The sequence below is a fragment of the Melospiza melodia genome, chromosome 10 (genome assembly GCF_035770615.1).
Source record: "Melospiza melodia melodia isolate bMelMel2 chromosome 10, bMelMel2.pri, whole genome shotgun sequence".
In the NCBI taxonomy this organism is placed as follows: domain Eukaryota; kingdom Metazoa; phylum Chordata; class Aves; order Passeriformes; family Passerellidae; genus Melospiza; species Melospiza melodia.
Window position 1 is genome coordinate 24,128,105 of NC_086203.1, and position 20,378 is coordinate 24,148,482.

The 20,378-nt window shown below is 44.9% G+C and overlaps 1 protein-coding gene across 9 annotated transcripts in view; it reads right to left on the minus strand.

Annotated features, from left to right (window-relative positions):
* The window catches only part of CADPS (calcium dependent secretion activator), a 203,498-nt gene that overhangs the window by 68,805 nt on the left and 114,315 nt on the right, over positions 1-20,378 (minus strand). For all 9 annotated transcript variants that reach the window (XM_063164920.1, XM_063164919.1, XM_063164923.1 and 6 more), the window contains exons 12-15: positions 16,831-16,967; positions 11,553-11,740; positions 1,435-1,536; positions 548-611 (exon numbers count right to left, since the gene is read on the minus strand). In XM_063164920.1, coding sequence (XP_063020990.1) covers positions 548-611; positions 1,435-1,536; positions 11,553-11,740; positions 16,831-16,967 — 491 coding nt within the window. The remainder of the gene's footprint in view (positions 1-547; positions 612-1,434; positions 1,537-11,552; positions 11,741-16,830; positions 16,968-20,378) is intronic.

Here is a 20,378-nt window from a genome sequence, read left to right on the forward strand (position 1 = left end):
TGTATTTACATCCCGAAGTCTGTGATGATTTTTTAGGTTATGACATTAAAATCTGTCACAACTTGCCCAGTACCAAGCAATGTTTTGCCCTTTTCAGGCTCTACTGACTGACTTGGGTTTGGGTCTGGACTTGGCCACACTGTAGGTTAGCAGAGGTGGGAAGGATGTTGGAGTGGGGATGGGGAGGAGGATCATGGTGAGCAGGTTTTATACATCCAGAGGGAACAAGTCTGCCTCAAGATGGGAATTTCACCAGGCAGCAGCCAGGCATTGCTGCCAAAGGTCTGTGATGTGGACCTTTGCCAGGCAGACCCCTCACCCTTACCTGACAACACAGACACAGAATATTGTGCCCTTAGTGGTCAGGCTACACACCTGCCTCTCAGCTGAGGCAGAAGACACCAACCCCACCTAAGCCCCACATTTCAGTGTAAGATATCATTAATTACATGTCCTACGCAAAGCCAACAGCTCCTCAAGCTTTTTGAGATAGAAGGATATATGAGAACAGGTCATTTTAATTATTCTCTGCTGTTTCTGTGCTTACCCTTTCCAGCAGCGACAGAGTGGCTTTCAGTGCACCCTCTGGACGGCCAAATGGGAAGCAGTACCTAGAAAAAGCACATTATCTTAGCATTAGACCAAGTGCACATGAAAACCTTTCCTGAGCCATAAAGATGCTTTCCCAAGTCTGTCCAAGCAATTCTCTAGTCTCTGCCTGGAATAAGCAGTCTTTCTATAGGGTAACTTCCTGAAAGGCTTTGTTGGTGGAGACTAAGGTAGCAAAAGAGAATATGGGTAGTAATAAGCTGAGAGTTTTAGCAGTTTCTTAAATCTGGGCGTTACCTGGAGAGTTTTTAGATCTCCTTGGAGAGATAATACCTTCTTCTAAAAATGAGGGAAAAAAAGACCCTATGGAAGGGACATTTATTTCCAGCTAGAGACCTGGCAATGCACCAGGGTGTAGGTAATGCACATCACCCATCTGTGTGAATAAGCACAGCCTGCCTGACCTGACCAGTGTGCTGGGGGCCATTCATCCCTTTTTTTGGGGGGTATCTTTCCATACTGTGACATCCCTGCAGAAAGCCCTGCCTGTCAGCTCTAGGGAGAAGGTAAATGGGTTATAACTGAGCAGAGAGGAACAGAGAAATAAGAGGATAAGGATAAGAGATTTTTTGTTGTTATATTTTAGACAAAATCCACAGCTTTACCATGCCTATGGGAGCAAGATGGTTTGAAATATCCTTTAAAGGATATATATTTAAAATCACACGGCAGCTATAAACATGCTTCACTGCCCTGTGTAGGTCTGTGTCACTTATGCAAAATTCCTGTGTGCATTCAAAACCTGCCTTTTGGCTTTGCTGCTTATAGGAGGGAGCTGTGAGGAAATCATTCTTCTCGCATTCAGCCTGGGCTCTGTGCCTTTACCTGAAATGTGTGATCTGATTCTCCAGCAGCACCCGGAGCCGCTCCTTGATCTCCTCGAAACGCTCTTTCTCGTCCACGGTCACCGTTCCTATCCCGTCAGGCCTGCAGGAGAAATGCCACAATGACTCAGACTCCACCTCAGCACCCTGGGATCTCATCCCACAGCACGCTGTCCTTTCCAAAAGGACCCTCAGCAACTGTGAGACCCAGGGCAGAGGATGTGCCATGCCGACAGAGGGGTGGCTGCAGCAGCACCACTGCCAAAGTATCCAGAATAAACAAATAAACAAGTATCTTCTCTCACAGTGATAACCTAGATGTGGATACCCCCCACCCCCTTATTTTTATTATTAAAGAAGTTGGGAAAAGCAGATTTCCCTCAAAATACAGGTATATGCAGGGAGCGCAGTGCCAGCTCTCATGTCAGGATTGAGCCGGTTGCTGGCAAAATAGGGTCTGAATTTCTTCAGAAAAATTCAGCTGCTAATTTAACACAATTCACAGTATAAAAGAATATCAATGACATGGATATAAACAGAATATAAAATTCTGCACTCTTTCCTAGCTGCTGAATCACCCCATTATAGAGGTTTCTTGAAGTGAACCATTTTCAATATATTCTGTCGAAATGTGCCTGAAGAGTGACATGCATTTTGCATTGGAAATGCAATGCCTCTTCAGTAGTTTAATTTTAATTTATAAAAACGAACACATTATGCAATTTATCTCAAATTTTCTCAGACTACTTGATGCCCCTCTATTTGAGGAGTGCACAGGAGTATGTTGTGAGACACCCAGGTCCTGCTGCCTTGGGGCATTTCTCATCTTTCACGGAGCACAGTGTGCAGACAATCCCTGCTGAGGCTCTTCCTGGGGGCTGGATAACGCCCTGATCCCTGTGCCATTCTGTCCTGCACCTCTGCTGGTGCCAACACTCCCAATCCCCTCCTTCTCCCCCACACCCACATGGCAAAACCTGCCGTGCAGAGCATCCCAGGCAGGAGGAGGGAGCGACTCTGATCCACCCATCCACCAAAGGCATCGGCCAGGCACACAATCATTGGCTCTGCTTCCATCGCTGCAGAGCAAAGTCTCAGCATTTGTGTGCTCCTGGGCAACTCTGCTGGCACAGGCAATCTTGAGGTAATGTAAGACATCTTAAAATTGAACAAATGTTCTTACTTAAAGGCCTCCCCCAGTGTTCAGCTTAAGCTGCATAAATCCGCAGTACTAGACTGGTTTGGCTTTACAAAAGACTTGGCAAGGGATTACAAAGCTTCTAATGAACCTCCTGTCAGGGGTTAATTGGTTGGCTTTATTTTCCTCTTAAAAAATCAAAGGCCCTAAACTTAAAAAGAAAAAAAAATCTATAAAAAAATTAAATTCTATAAAATCTGTGCAATCACTTCTCCTCGACCCTACATTTACTAAGCTCTTAATATCATAAATATGAACTCTGATATTCCAACACAGGTGAATAAACCATTAAAACATTTGGGAAGAGGAACTTGCAAACCGTAGATGATATTTACTGCAAAATTTTAAAGCTAAATATACATTAAATAAAACTTGCAGCATGGACACAGAAAAATACTTGAATACCAGGGCATGTATTTAAAGTTAAACAGCATTTAATCAGAATCTTTCTTTGATTATTTGCCAAATTCAGTTGTGTATTAAGGAAAAAAACAGGAAAAAAAGATTTAGGCTGAAACTTGGATAAAATGTCTCAGTTGGGGAACACATTTCATAAACAATTTTGGAAGTATGGATCTGGTCTCATTAGTAACTAATTAGTACCAGTTATTTTGAAAAAATGAGCAAGCCACAAAAAAACCCAAATTAGATATTGAACAAAAATTAATGTCTTAACATGCTTAATATAATTTATTCCAAAGTTCCATAAAATATTTAATATTCAGATAGAGATGTCCATGCCTTTTGTGATGCTGTGCACCTCACAGTGCCTGGTTTGCTCCCAGGCAGAGAGAGATAATTCAAGGCAGACCACAATAAATGCCATATATTAAGGTGCAGGGTTGAAGCCCTCATTTGACTTTTGGCATTTGGTCCTTGCCCTGTACCCACAACAGCTCAGAGTGTCACTGGGTTAATTGTATCAGCACTGACAAACGAGGCAGTAAAAGCTGCCTGCCCTGGCAGTGATTTGCTGTGGGACTGGAAATGGTCTGAAAATTGTGTCACCCTTTGCTAGGTCAATAACCTCAACTGGTGAGATTTAATGGCAGGATCTGACAGCTCAGGCTGGGTCGCAGCCCTCCCACATGAATCTCAGTCTCTCGCTGCACTCAGAGCACTCACCATGTAACAGCTCATGGTGGACACCCAGCACAGGCTGAGCTGACAGCACCAGGTGTGTCCTGCCAGGCAGGGGCAGCTCTGGAAGCATCACTGACCCACACAAAGACAAAGGGTGGGCTGTGGAGAGAAAACCTCTGGCCAATGTGGCTTTTGCCCCAGTCACAACATCCGAAGGGATGCCAAGCAAACCCCTAAGTCACACACACACACACACAAACACACACAAAATGAAAGCTTAATCCTTTGGGCTTCCCCTTTCCTGTGAGCCAGGAGGACACAAACCCAGTGGCTCTGGCCACTGGTTCCTCCACGCTGGGTGTAAGCACAAGCCACTCTCACGTCTCATGCAAACCTGAGACAATCTACAGGTCAGCTGTAGCCATTTTTGGAGCAGTGTGGATGTCTGGAAGGGCCTGCCAAGCGAGAGCCATCACCATGGCAAGGACTCCCTTTCTCACCCAGCTGTGGACTATATTGCATCTGACATGATGAGCATCTCTTGAATCTACCTTTCAGATTTTCGGCAAACCATTTTCTCACTGTCCTTCACAAAGTTGACATTTTCGGCAGCATGATAGGAAAGATGTCATGTCGGCTGCTTTTCAAGTTGTTGTCACAGTGGTTAGCACCAGTTCTGTCATCTTTGCTTTCCTCACAATCCCCCATCTTGAGCCATGTCACAAATAATAATACTTCCGATGTTTTTGTCAAATTTCAAATACTATAACCCAGTTGCACATCTTTGGATTTACTAGTTATGTTAATCTTTGTTGCTCATCTTTCCAGAAGCTGAAGCATTAGAAACTCATTAATTAGTGACAAATGCAGGATATAGATAGAACTGGAAAAACACTACCCAAAGCCTTCCACTTAATTTATTAGCTCGATAATTTTGAAACCTAATTAAATATTCAAGTCAAATATACTTTGAAAATATAATCTTTCTGAGGGAACATATTTATTTTCCCTTTTGCAAGAACACAAAGGGTATATAGCTTAGCATCACTGTAATTTAAGATTCACTTCTGTGCTCTAGACAATTTCTGTACATGGCTGATGGGGCTGAAAAAATCCCCAGGAGAAGCTCAAGCTGCACAGCTCATTCTGATGCTTATTGGCAATTTTGTTTTCAGCAAAGGTCTCTAGCTCAACTTTGATACTAACTATTTGATCTAAATCTCATGTACAGAAGCATCAACTCCACCAGCGAGCAGCATCTCTCTAAGCTGCAGGAACTGATGTTCTCACACACAATCCACAACCACATCACCATTGCACTGAAGCAGTGATGAGAAGTGAGAGGAGAGCAAAAGGGTGGAACAGAAGTTTTGGATGTACATAGTATATACAAATGCATGAGGGACAAAATGGGTTTGGGTCTATGAATTCAGTTGGACAAACAACATTACTGTCTCCATCTGTGTGGAGACAATTCCATCCAATTCTCTATAGCTCCTGCTCACGGGTACTTGAGGTGTACGGCAGAAGCTGTGGGCAGAGAGGGAAGCAGAAGGGCAAAAAAGGCAAGAAAAATAACTAACGAGATTTTTAATTATAAGTAAACAAGTTTCAGATCACTCCTTCTGCTGCAGATTCACTGTGTTGGCTCTAAACTAGTAAATTCCCACAGTAAATATTTCATATGAAAAGTTTTAAATGCCACTTTCCTAATCCCCCCATGTTTTTAAGTTTTAAACCACAAAAACAACAACATCAACAAAGCAGGTGGTGAAATTAAAAAAAAAGGGTTGCAATTTAAACAGCAAAAATGATAGTCCTTGTTTAGCTTAGATGGTTTGTGCAAATTCCGGGGTTAATTATAAATTATAATTAGGACCTGTGATCCTAAGGCCACTGCTTTATTCTACAAGTCCCGCCTCCCCCCATGCCCTTTTCTAATTATACCCGGTGCCCCCAGGGCTAGTTATGCTGCTAAAACAAATATATCAAAATGATTTTTTAACAAAGACTAATATATGAAGCAATAGCATGCATTTGTATGCAATTATAAATATACAGTATAGCTCCAGCGCGTTAATCTCTTTGACATAAGCCTCCATGAAATACCACGTCGGCTTCTAAATGAAAAGACATATCATCTTTTACACCTTTTATGTTTAACTTGTCTACACTTTTTTTTTTTTTTTAAACTGGGGAAAATATTGCTTACACGTAGCAAACAGATCTTTGCACGCACTGTGAGCCCTGGCATGCAGAGCCAAGGGAAAAAAAACAATGTCAAAAACTGATGCAAATAATTTGATTTTTTAAGTAACAACTCAAATATAAAACACGTGCTGCCTTCAGCTCCCTTGCTGGTTGCCAGGTGCAGCACATATGAGCTATACAGTAAACATCGATGATTAGTGCCTTGGACGGCATGTGTCAGGAGAGGCTTTTGCAGCATCCTCGCGGGAGGAGTTGCCTGCTCAGTCCCACCGGTTGCACGAGGACGGGCTCTGGGGATGTGGGCAGGATCACGGCTGCCTCTCACATCTCCCCCAGCAGACCAGACTTGAAAGAGCCCACCTGCCTACACCCCTAGGAAAAAAGTGTGTTCGGCAAACATGGATTTTCCCCATCTCCCCTTTCTTCTGGGGACTCACACCGTGAGGGAAAGGTCGGTGAGAAGCCCTTTGCTCACCCCAGTGCTCCTGGGGGCTGCCCCAGCTGCCCATGAGGTGCTGCTGAGCATGGGAACCCTTTAATCTCCCAACTCCTGCCTTCCCTTCGCTCGGGCTCTCCTCCACGCCGCAGCGCCGAGCCAAGTCACAGCTCATCGGTTCTCATGTGCCATCCGCACCCCTAACACGCTGCGCCGGGTGGATTCTGAGCCCTGCCATCCCACACCCATTGTGATGGATCGTGTCAGCCTCCTGCACGGAGCTGGTGACCTGCTGGTGGCTGCCAAGCCAGCCCTTCAGCACAGGCAGAGCATCCCATCCGACAGGCAGCACAGGGAGCACCTGCTGTGCCACTGCGGCGCTGGATGGGACACTGAGCTGGCGCCTCACAGCAGGGCAGGACATCACACCCCGCCAGCCTGAACATGCCTTACTGCAGCCAGGGCAGGGCACCTGAACGAGAAACCCAACACAGAGCACAAAAAGATATCGTGATAAAGTGTACTTACCGCTTAAGGGACAGAAATAATCCTGCATTTCTGTTGTTTCAACCAGCTGTGTGGAAATCTTTACGTGAAACAGACCACATATGCAATTACAATACAATGGAGAAAACTGCAGGTATGTCACACAGAGTTTTCAATTCCTGAAGGTTTATGACAATAGCATATTTCTGCTGGGTTGTAAAAACAGTAATAAAAGCTAATGGTAACATTAGTTAACAAAACTGTTTTTTCTTGAAAACAAATTTGAGGCCTGTAAAATACAGTTTAAACAAGAAAGGGAAATCACAAATATACCAAATTAATTAATAGGGAGACTTGTAGCTGCTTGAACCCTAGGTAAATAGTCATTGAACAACTTGCAGAAGATTATGGTACTTGGTTGTTCTTAGACTGGAGGGAATTCAGTCCAGCACCTGATTTTGATAAGCTCAGTCTGCTAATATTTAGCATGCAAATGATCAATATTTAAGTCTGATTTTTAAAAGTTTAGAATTAACAAGCACAAAAAGAGTTTTTCATGGTGCTAACTTTAACATTTATAAATAATGCTATTCTATGCTTAAATTAAAAAAAAAAAAGCACAAGGCCATTTCTGAAAGCCACTTCTTTGCAAGGGACAGGAGCTATTGCTCAAGATTTAGGCACTAACTTTAGACCTGGAAAAGCTGAGCTCAAATTTTTGTTCCACAATACTTCTCTCATGTGCAGACAGGGAAGAAGTGAGGTTCCTCTAACACATCACTTCTCTGTGTGTCAAACAACACTGGCAGTACTGCCACAGCCCTCTGACATGAGAACCGTGAAAACAAGGAGAGAGAAGGCAGGGAAGGATCTTGGTGGCCATGTAAACCCTTTCACAATTTTATTCCAAATCACAATGTCTTTTCAAAACCATTCCTGCTCTTGTCTTTGCTAGTTCTCTGGAGGACTATTGATAAAGAAAAGCAACATAGTGGTGGTACCAAAGATACATCAATAAACATATGACGTGTTGTTGGGATGTCTGGATAATTCTGTGCCTTCACTACCTGTCACCTATGTAAATACATCAGAAATAACAGTTTTTTATAATGATAAGTCTTTGTAAAAGGCATCCTGTGATACCAAGTGGACAAAACTCCATTATCAACTAATGAGTGACCACAACAATTAAAAAGCATTGAGTTTCTCAGTCTCAGTGAAGAGCAAGTATCTGAGGATAGTAAACCATGTGGATATTGCTCTTGCTGGTCCCTGTTTTCCTCACACCCTGCACTTCCATAGTCAGGTGTCTCAGGAGGTGAAACTTAACGTAAGTAATTTACACTTGACTCCATTTCTACTTGTGAATTTCACAAGTAGAAATTTCTACTTGTGAAAAATTAAAAGAAAAATTATGTGGACTGTCGTGCAAATAGCAGTGATTTACAGCCTTGGTATGGAGAGATCATGTCAGAGGTCTGAATAAGATACATGAGCCCAAAGGAGGGGAGACCAAACTCTGACATGTAAGCCAACAGGGCTCCAAACTGTTCACAAAACCCCATTCTGACCACTTCACCTGCTGCAGCCACAGGGCCAGCCCCGAGCTGGGGCTGCAATTCCAGCAGCAGCCTTCCTGCTCCCGTCCTGGCTGCGCGCGGCCGTGCTGCCGAGGCGGGGGCCGGCCGGGCGAGGAGGCATCATCCCCACACTGACACCTGTCATCCTGTCAGCCTTGACCTTCAGGCTGTCCTCAGCATCCACAGCCTGCCTGCACTTCCCGCTGACTGCGAGCGACTGTTGTCTCGCTGCTTGACCTTATGCAAACACGATACAAACAGACAGCCCACCTCAGCTCCATCACTGTCTGCTGCTAATACAGGAGATTGATAGCCACATGAAATTATCTCCCTGCTCGACCTTCATTACTGGGTGGCATATTCTGTCTGACAGCCAACTTCATCCTGGGGAAAGCTAAACCACCCATTCAGGGGTGTTTACTGTCTAAAAGTGAAGGAACTCTTCTTTATGAAGAAAATCAACACTTTTTCAGATTTGATGGAAAAAGAAGCCTTTGTTAAACACAAAAATGTCTTGTAACTCAGTCTTTCCCAGACCACTGTGCATCCCAACAACAATGCAATACATGGCCACTCCAAGATGTTCTCTTGGGTGCTGTGCTGGGTCCTGGGGCAGATCTGCCACCTTGACAACTTTTACATAGAAAGTTTCAACTCTGCCATGAGCTGTAAGTTTCCTGGGGAGAGCAGGGCCAGTCATAAGGCAATGAGCAATGTATGGACACAGCAGGTGGGAGGGAGGGAGGGACACAGCTAAAGTGAGCACGGCTTTACACACATCACAACTGCCAGTAAGGACTGCCTGGTAAATAAATACTGGCTTTCCATCGCTCTCTGCCAGCCAGCTCGCAAATGCATGATGCATGTGGCCTCAACAGCTCTCTGAAAAGAAATCGTGACTCTTCCACTCAGATATTCAGATTGCTTAGAGTAGACACAGAGATAAGCAGTCGCGTTTTCCTCCGAGACCTCCTGTGGTCCCTTTCTGTGACCTTCTGGTAGCAAAAGCCAGACGCTGCACCCCGCAGACTCCATAGCAAACTGTTGGGTGTTAAGCAGAGCCTGCCCTTGGTGGGAACGCGCAATGCTGCAGCCTTGCAGCTCCCACACAGAGCCTCCCGCAATCCCCAGGCAACAGAGAGACAGCACAGACCAAGAAGGAACATGAACCTTCAGCTTTCGGATGCGAAGTCAACTGTCAGCTAAAGACAACTAAGTCACAGCAAGACACCTCATTCCTTTCTTGGAATATTTTAAATGAGTGACAGGAACAGCCCATCCGTGGCCAAACTGTCCCTCTGACAGTGCCCAACAGGTCCTCATACAGTGCAGCAGCCACACACAGCCCCGGACAGCTGAACAGCATGGGACTGGCTTGAGAGCACGACATTTTCCTGAGCCCAAAACTCTCCAGCCTCATGGAGAGGGAATGGGAGGTTGTGACCTTGGTCCATACCATTAGATACCTCCTGCCACCAACCCTGATGAAGAGGAAGCTTCAGCCCTGGCTGTGCTGGACCCTGTGCAGAGGTACATGGGGTAGCTGTGATGAGCATCCCACCTCCTCTCTTTTATGGGCCAGATGGGCTTTGAGCCAAGTCCTGTTCCCAAACCAGCTGTCTGCTGAGTCCTGCCTAGGACAAAGGGCAATGGGGCAGCCACTTTTACTGGCTGGTCCCATCCCCTAAACACCATGTGAGCCATCTTCTAAACACACACCTAAAAACCTCAGTCTCTGATCCCCTGTGGGACTTGGGTGCCCAAATGCTATCCAGCTCCCAGGAGAGCATGAGACCCAAATGCTGGAGTCAGATCTCCCTGAGCCATGGGGGTGCAGCTGCCCAGTGTGCTCAGTGATTGAGAAGCCCTCTGCAACACACTCCTGTGCACTGCACACTTTTGCTTACCTTTTCGGCTCTGGATTCGGCTGGGTTTTGGGCTCCTTCTTTTTTTTGGACTCCTTTTTGGAATCCTTTTTTGTCTCCGTTTCAGCGGCAGAGGCTTTGCCCCCCTCACCGTCTGCACTTGGCTGTGACCCACCAAGTAATTCTGCCATGAGTTGGCTTGGGGGAATGATTGAAATGTGGGGGGCAAGGCCGGCAGCAAAAGTGAAAGAAATAAGAAGAAAGCATGAAAAACCTCAAAATAAAACAAAAGGAAATTAAGCTGAAAGGAAACAACTGAAATCACATAACAATTGGCAAAGAAAGAACGAGTGAGCAACGGAAAGTCAGAACTAAAAAAGAAACTAAGGAAGCAAAACTTGGTTTCCATGACAAGATGCATGAAAGTAACTGCAAAATCAAGCGACAGCCTTGCAATGTGAAACCTGGGCAATGCGTGTCGTAATTCAGGGTGGTATTTACCAGAGGTATATGAAAACACCTAATTATTTCTTAACAATCCTTTCTTCAGCAACACATGTAAGATACAAAGTGATATCTCAAAATATACAATAAACATTAACAGAAAAAAGCAGAAAAAGAAGCTGCAATAGATGCAACGGCTTTCAACAAAATAAACGGAGAGGGGGGAAAAACAAAGCTCCAGTTCCTCTCATCAAAGGTTTGTCACATTTGAGAGAAGGGAACTGTCTTCTTCTGAAACTGAAATTGCTTTGTAACAGAGCAAGATAAAATTTCCAGTTATGTCTAAGCAATTTCTGAACTGATGTCACGTGGTCTTTAAATGAGCCATGGGTGCCCAAGGGCTTAAAGCCCTTCTGAGCACTGAAGTTTGATACTGCTGAAAATTTCACTGCTCCAACTTGTCAGATCCTCTCGCACAGCAATTAAATCAGCACAGTGTATCATTTACTTCCATTTATTCAACCCGTGACAGTCACAGGGACTGCAACTGCATCGTGTTCAGAACTGCATCTTAGCAAGTGCCTGGGCAAGTAAGTTAAAAACCTTCATTTCTGGATCCTCTATGTGCATTTTTACTGCTTACATTAAACAAGCAATGAAACAAATAAACAAACCGACTATGCCACTAGAAGTGCTGCTGCCAAACATCCACTGTGAAAACAAATTGGGGACTGTTGTGCATTATCCAAGGAAACCTGTATTTGACAAAGTCATCTCTTGTTGGCAAGGCACTGCTAGCCAAGAAGAATTCCTTACCTGTTGCCATGAACATGTGATGCACAAAAGGCAAAGCTGTAGTGAAGTAAGGTGGGGTCAATCATAGCTCCGTTTTCTGCGCGCTCTAGCAAATCTCTGAGGTAGCAGAGATGTCTGTGACAGCCTCTCACTCCATTACGTGCACAATACTCATCTAGCACAAAGACCTGGCCAGGACTAAACCAGCCCTGTTTAGAAATAAAGAGACTTGATTTTAAATATAAGTTATTAAATACAAAGGCTATCACACTTGGAGGTGTAGTGGTCAACTGTTCTAATAAAAAGAAATACAAACCTAAGGCCACATTAAGGAAAAAGGAGAGAGGTCACTCAAACAATACAGTCTGCACATCATCACTCAAACACAGCATATACTCAGTGCAACTATTAACAAAAACATATTATGCTACCATTAAAGGGAAATGTCATTTAAAATGCTGAAAAGTTAGGCCAGTTCATGTCAGTGCCCAGCAAAAATATACAAAGGAAGAAAAAGACACCTTTAAGAGATGTCAAGGTTTGGTTATTTAAACAGTGTGAAACAGTAGTCTCATTCTGGGGATGGGATTGTACATTTGGCCAGGAACAGGAAGATTGATCTGGGGGAGGAGGACAGAGGATTGCATTGAAAAATGACTTCTCTTGCATCTGGCAGGTAGGAACGTCCTGCAGATGGAGAAAGGCAATTCTGCAGTATCAGACAGGGATGTTTCCATTGTCCTTATTTCCTTATTGCGTGCTGCTAGCGACATGCTCTGACATCGCCCAGCTCCTTGGCACTGAAACAAGGGGAGCTCAGCTGAAGAGGAGGATTCCTTTACACACCCAGGAAGCTCAGACCATCTCTTTGTATCACCCTGAGGAGCTGGTGACACAAGGCTTGTGGTGCAATGTCCAGACTCCCAAGGAGGACGCCCTTCCCTGCAAGGGGATGGCTCTGGTGAAGGTCCTGGGACAGCCGAAGTGGAGCGTGCCTCTGCCTTCAGGAGAGGGGCTAACGAGAACAGGAATAATCTCGTAGACTGCTTTTCAAACGCTGCAAAATCGTCAATATTTACATGGAAATTTGGGTGCTAAACAATTGCTAAGACGCAGCTCTGGAATGCATCAAGCTGCAAAATCTTTCATCGTTTAATTGAAAAGTTCCTGCAGCGGGCGGGAGAGTAGTTGAGGCAGAGCACTGCCCCTATAGGCAACTTCTTTGCCACCCCATCTGTTACCCCAAATGCTACATCTTAGAAACAACACTGCTGTGAAAGATTAAAATATATTTTCTACCACTCAGATGACACCAAATCTTTTCTAGATGCCAAAATAGCTGCTTTGAAAAGAGTTGAAGAAATATCAATTAAGAGCTCAAAGACATAGAGAAGGATTTGCTCATCCTTATTGGGCCAACTCCAAAACAGATTGAGAAAAGAATTAAAATAATGAGGGGAAAATGATAGATATAGGGAGTAGCTACAGTGCTGGGATCACTAGAAGTGCACATTTCAAAATGAAGACACAGAACAATGCAGATGGGACAGCCCTCTGGAAGGCTATTTTTTGGGAGGGGTATATTTGCCTTCACCACTTTTGATGGTATTTTTGTCTGCTTTTTGGTTGGTGGTATTATGCTTGATTCTGGAGTTCTTTATGTTGCCTGTTTGTTACATCCTTAGACCATCTCTTGTCTCTCGTTGTGTCTTTGGTGATCAGGCACGGTAAAAATATGGAAATGCCATGATTGCTCTGTTTTTGGATATAGGGGTAGAAGTGCAGTTGAAATTGTTATATTCACCTAGTACAAAGAAAGAACTCATTTCTCCCTATGGGGTGAAATCTTGGCTCTACTGACAGTGATGGGAAGGCTGGCACTGATTTCACTGGAGTCAAGTATCAGAGTCTGAGGCAAAGGAAGCAGAGGCTGAACCCAGCGATCTGGAGCATGCCACATTGCTCCCCTGAGCTGGGGTCTGTGATGTTCTCAGGAGAACAGAAGGGAAGATGGTAAACACCCATAGTCGCTGCCATGGTGCCATGAGGGGAAGCATGAGCAGAGATCAGAGGTTCAGTGATGAGCCCCAGACCTCAGGAGAGCACAGGCAGCAGATCCAGAGCCCCAGGAGGACCAGGAGGTCTTCACTTGCATGGCAGAGGTAGGAAATAAAACACTTGCTGTGGAATGGGGATCCAATGGAGCAAGTAAATGCTGCTCCCCACAGCCCTAGATAAATCCCCAAGGTTTGATGAAAAGCAGTATTCAAAGAGATCCCCAACATCTTCAGGCAGATTCTGGCTCTTGATGAAGATTTGCTTGGCCCAACAAGCTGACACGCAGCCAGCCTGGCAAATGCAGCTGCCACACATGGGATGTCTGTCCCCAGTGCAGATAGGTGCAGCTCAGTGTGGCCTCAGATTGTCTCCAATGAGGAAACCTAGAAGGGACAATGGAGAAAGGGCACAGAGCACAGGGAGATCCACTGACTGTTCAGCAGGCTGAACTGCTCTGATAAGGAGACACATCCCAGGCACCAGCAGGGAATGCCAGGGGAGCTCTGGAGCTGGGAAAAGCAAGGCTGAATCAGGGCTGGCGACACACAGGCCGGTTGTCTAGAGGCAAATGCAACTTTGGAGAAAACCAGAGTTTGTGAGGGAAATTGCACATTTCAGTAGCTGAATTTTCCCATTTATCATAGGAAATTTAAGAGAATTTAATCTTGGTGGCCTGCTTCATGGATCTCTTAATCTGCCTCCTTCACATCATCTCAGGGTGGGTACTCTGAAGACCTTCCTGTGGTACGTGATGTGCTGTATAATACAAATTACACGAATGCTGACACATCATGGGCAATACAGCTCCAGCAGAGAGACGGCTGTGTGAGCTGGATGCTGGCAGTGGGTAGGGAAGTCTTGGGAAGAGTTGGAGGGCAGTTTCAGAAACAACACACACGTCCAAGTGAAAGAATGAAGACCCACGCATGTGTAGGGTCCATACTAAGCTGGAACAGCTAAATACTCTTCTCAGAAGTCCAGGAAATCCTCTGAGTGTGACTGTATTAGCAATTTCTTGATGATGGGCAAGACCCCTGTGCAAGCTCTGCAGAAAGTGTTCTTCCCCCTCCCCAGCACAGAGCTCTCTGCCAGTAAACATCACTTCTGCCATGGCTGGGATGAGTCAGCCAGGCTGTTTGTTTTCCTAGGGATGCCTGGCTCAGCCCGCGACTGGGCTCACAATAGTGTTGTTTAACCTGGTTCCACAGAAAGGAAGCAATGCTGAGTTATCCTCTGTGCCAAGGTTAAGTCTTCCCTGGCACCTCCACGTCCACATATGAAAACAACAAGAGGTGTGACGAGGCAAAACTCTGTGGGACCTTGCATGGAACGTCCTGTAGGGAGTAAGAATCGCCCAGTGGCACACAGTGGACAGAGCAGGCTTACCACGGGCTCACAGCTCCTCCAGCCAACTCAGCACAGTGCTATCACCAACATTACAATGGCACAGCAAGAACAGTGGGAGCTCTTTGCAGTTTTTGAGGGCACTCTGTTTTTACACCATCATCAGGACAAAACATGGCAAAGTAAGTCAAGAAGCACGTGAAACCAAGCATAGGTGAACACAGGCCATTATTCTGTTCCTTACAACACTGCAATGGGTGATTTGAAAGAAGATGGTTAATTGGTGATGCTCCACTCTGAAGAGGATGAGTCTTGGTGCTGAGGGGAGCTCCACCGCTCTGGTAGCTTCTAGCAAGGGCCTAAACATCTCCATAACAAGCAGAAGTGCGGCTGGTGGGTTTCTTGAAGAAAAACATTGTTAATCATTTTCAGTGATGGCCTCTCACCTCTCCATGAGTTTAGTTCAACGGCCACAGCTTTCTCACCAGGCCCAAGACTGCACAGAGACAAACCAGCAGCAAGCCAACCTCTCAGACATGCATAGATGGGGATGGTCTTCCTAGGGTCAGCCATGCGTGGGGAGCAGAAGCTGCATGCCAAAGTCACTGCCTGCCAGAGCAAGGACCTTGATGGAACCAGTGAGGAACCTGCTGCAGGTCTGACAATGCTCCCACCAAGCCTACTTGTACCACTTGGGAATCTGCAGGTAAAGTGCAGCCTTCCCCCACCCATCCTTACCTCAGGGGATGTCCACAACTGTTCCTCCTAGCTCTGCCTCTCCTTAGGAAGGTGACAATTCATTACTGCTAGTGGCATTTACTGGACCTCAGTCCTTCAGAGGAGATTGGCCCTTTGTGTGGTACAAGGAGCAGGGCAGGGAGAGGAGCACCATGGTGGAGGGGGACAGGGAGGGCAGATTTGAGACTGACAGCCTCCTTGCCAACTGCTCAGCTGTGTTCCCAGGCTGCTGCTTTTAACAGCAAGGCATTCAGGAGCTGCAGGGACTGCACAGCTGGCAAAGGCTCTTGGCACAGCGTGGTCTTTCTGCTGAAGGAGCCCACCATGACACCCCAGTGCCACCCCGTGCAACAGTGGGAGGGCAGCAGGTCAGAACCTGTCCCATGCCATGTTCAGGACATGTCCTCTGTTTCAGGATGCTCCAGAAAGGATGAATCCTGTTGTTTTCTCAAAAACTAAGAGCCTCTTCATCCTCCTCACTGAAACTGCTAAAAATTATTGCTCATTGGTTATTTGTTATTTAAGCCCTTATAGGACATAAGAGCCCCCAAACACTGCACCCCAGCCAAAGGCTACAAGCTGTCCTGGAACATCTCAGTGCCACTGTCCTATAGTGGGCAAAGAACTGCAACTGCTGCTCATGGGAGTACTCAGGATGGGCATGCAACTATTGAGCATGGACAGACTGCAGCAGCACTGCAGTTATCCACACAGTCCCATCTGTTACCTGCTTAGGACCCCTGCTCATAAAGAGACACAAAGCTGGGCCACAGTTATTCCTGGTGGGACTCCATTGACATGGGAGGTGGTACCAGACAGTCATCTTTTCCCTGTTCTGTCATCCAGAAGACTCTGGAAGGCAGTGCAGGAGGCTGCAAAACACTGCTCTCTACTTCACATTCCCACACTGGAGTTTCTCTTTGCAGGAAGAAACATTTTAAACATTGCAAACAGAAATGATAAAGACAGTGCGACTGGAGAAGAACAGCAGTCAGTTCACTGCAGGCAGCCTCTCAAAAGAAAATAACTCTGGGCCAAATTCAAACCTGGTGTAAACAGAAGTCAATCTTCCAGCAACAGGGGGATTAGCCCCCAGTCGCACTAGCTTTGACTTTGCTGCTTGATGTTTATATCACTAGAGACCAAAGAATATACTTGCCAGACAAGAATAGGAATCATTAAGTCTGTGGTCCAAAGTGAGGCGCTGAACCATCTCAAAGAGTGAAGCGTGGTCAAAGTTACAGGGATTGGAAGAGATAAATTCATCCATGCCATGCTTTTGAGCTCTATCTGCATCTGTTCATTTATACATATAGAGAAAGACACCATTTAGAGAGATATAAGACATTTTAGTTGACAAATATAACAGAAAAAAATATACAGTATGAAGCATGAAAGCCAAGTATCTCCTCTTCCCTCCATTGCCATTAAGTTTTCTCTTTGCAGGCTATACAGTACACTTCACTCCCATTGTCAACTTGCATCAGTTATGGACTACATTATTGTATCTAGGCAAAAGATTTTAGAATTAACATCTTGTCAACTGCTCATTATAGTGCATTTATTCTGTACTTAAAACCAGAACACAAACGTACGAATTCACTCTGCATCTTACAATAGGCTATGAGTTAACAGAATTTTGGCTCACATGAGTAAATTAGCTCCTATTTAGATACTTGTGGTTAATTGTAATAGATTCTGCCATTCTAATGAAGTTACAGCTTTTTCCCTCTACATTTACTAGGTTTTCTAGGTATCACACCAGTTACGTTGTTCTTTCTCCAAATGCCAATGTTTGTCTTCCCCACGGCAATTTTTTTTTCCTAACAGCAACTTTAAATGCTACCTCACTGAAATAAAAAGATGCTCTTTTAAGCATTGCTAAGAAGTTAAATTGATATGTAGTTTGTTGTCACAGAGGCAGTAACCCGACAGAGCGTCGGAGCTGCCAGTCATCCCGATGGAGAGACTGAATTTCCTCTGCCTAGATTACAAGCTGCCATTTTTGGGTGAATTAACAGCCTCAACGTATTCACACTTCTCTGCTTTGGGTGACGTTTATGGGCACTAACTCCTAGGGGCTAATTAATTAATCTCAACATGGTTAACTAAACTACACCGAATTCAGCAGTTGAAATGAAGCCTCCAAGCCAGCCTGGGTGCGGCCAGCCAGGACCCCGCTGGGAGCAGGTTTTGTTCTAGCAGCCGCTGGGGAATTAAAGGACACCTTTCACTTGGTTTTGTCTGTGCTCAGCTTCCTACTATATGGGTTCTTGCCAAATCCTCAACAAAGAAAATAGGATTTAAATCCTTCCCCTGTTTATAGCCTCCTAGGGGAACTGGGTGGCCTTGAAACAATGTGGCTGAAAGGACACAAAAATGCAGTTTTCTGCAGCAGGAGTATATGGTAACTGTATTTGTTTTAAAACAAAATCCCTCTTTACCAGAAAAAAAAAAAAAAAAAAACCAAAAATCCTTAATTAAAAAGAAAAAAAAAGTTTTAAATGAGAGTGAGAATGTTCTTTGATATATGTTTTTCTATTCAATATTTAGCCACGAAGGATGGTATGTCTTTCCAAATACCTCATTTGTGTCAGTGCTCTCACATAGTAATGATCATTGGTAGCAATCTTTACATTTTCTGTATAGTCTGTCGTTATCTATATACAAACTGTATAAATAACATCACTCACTGGAAAGAAATCAGACAAATTGAAACATGTAACATTTCAATTAGCTGCTAGCAATACTTAATTCAGCTGTAGCTGGCAATTTTCCTCACTACAACCCCACTGAATAAACACTGATGTTTTTCCTACAGAGGATTAATTTTTGAGGGTCTGCTCCCCTGTATGTGCTGGGGCCCTGCTGACTCCTAACCCAGCCTCTCTCCCAGGACCCAAACCCCTCCCTCTCCCTGCTGTGCATTCAGCACCAGGGCAGAAGCAGCTGCTGATGGTGCTGAGAGAGGTGGCAGCACAAGGGCTGGCTCAGGGGATGGGAACAACCTCCCTGGGGAGCACATCACCTCCATGGCACCTCTGCAGCCTCCCTGGCCATGGGATGTGAAGCCCACCCAGCCCTGTGGCCTGCAGCACAGACTGGCTCCTGTCTGTTTTGACAGCTTTCTGCCCCATTGTCTCTGTCCCTTTGGGCCAAGATGGATTTGATTGCATTCGCTCCCAAAGAGTTCGGCTGTGCTGTTTTCATTCCATCCCTGGTGCCCGGAAAATGTTTTAGCAGCTATTATCAGACTATTTTTAATGGCTTGCTGCTCTGCCCGGCTCCTCAGAGTTGACTGCAAGCTGACAAATTGGCTGGAGGCCTTCATTTGCCAGTTCTGCTCAGAGATTTTATTACTTTTCAATTAGGAGCCCCGATACACTGTCAATCCTCCTGCTCAGCCAACGAGGCTCTGAGAGCCGAGTAAATCAGCTGGAAATTGGAAGAGTCCTCTAGCCCTTTAGCTGGTGAACCTTTTTGAGCATATGTGCTAGAAAGCATGTTTGAAATGAGTATTTTTTATTCCAGACTAATAAGCTTTTTCCCATATTACATTCTCTGAGCAAGGTGGGCACAGAGCAGACCTTCTGCTGGTGGGAAACGACTGAAGTGCCGCTGGCTTCCACAGAGCTGAGGGTCTGGCTGGGCTTTTTACAATCACCCTGCCCAAGGCAGGGGCACAGATACTTCCCTGACAAGCGTGAGAACAGACACAGTGATTAAATGTCCTTCACAACTGGCCATAATCAGGGGCAATTTTACTTTCATTAAACACTTTGAAGCCACATCTTCCGTTGGGTGCCTGCTCGAAAGCTCATTTGCCCCAAATCTCTCCTCATCAGAACAACCACATGAAGAGAGAGACATCAGACATGGCACTGTGTGAGCTCAAGTGACCAGAAAAGCATTATGCACATGACTTCTGCTCAGTCAGTGATTTAAAATGTGGATTTCTGCCATGGGAAGGAGGATGAGCAGCTGCAGCTCTCCCTGCACAGCCCAGCGCCTCAGCTCTTGCATGGCCAAACCATTTTGCACCAGCAGAGATGCAGGGCTGGGTGGGTGCACATCACCCACCCAGGGGACACAGCTGTCACAATGGGAACTGGAGATGTCTGTGGAGAATGGGAATACAAATGTGTATTTCTTTTAATTGGAGTATCAGCTCTGGGCCAGATGCTTAATTGGGCCAAAATTCTTAAAAATAAGGAGCAGGTTAAAGAAGTCAATCCTATACTAAACTAATCTTCCCTTAATTATTCTAAATAAACATCCCATACACTTTGCAATTATTTTTGCATTTGATTTTTCCAACGGGCTCACTTTTAAAAATGAAATTAATTAATCAAATTATACCAAAAACATTAAACTTCGTAGGCAACACAAAAAAGAAAATAACAGCTCTAAATATATTATTACTCTGCTTCAGACAAATATCTGCAATTTACAATAATGCCAACATCTGAAATAAATTTTATGTTTAATCCACCTTCTTTCAAAATGGCCTATACAGTTTGAATGTGACTTTAAAGTACAAAACAAGAATTGCTAATGTTCACACCCAAACTGTACAGCCAATTTTAAAGTACTTTAAATTAATTGTTTCAGTCAAATACAGCTGCTTTTTTGACCCTGCTCTGTTACTCTAGCTAAAAAGGAAGGAGAAACCAAAGAAAGAAAGTTATATGATGCTCCAGTAATTTG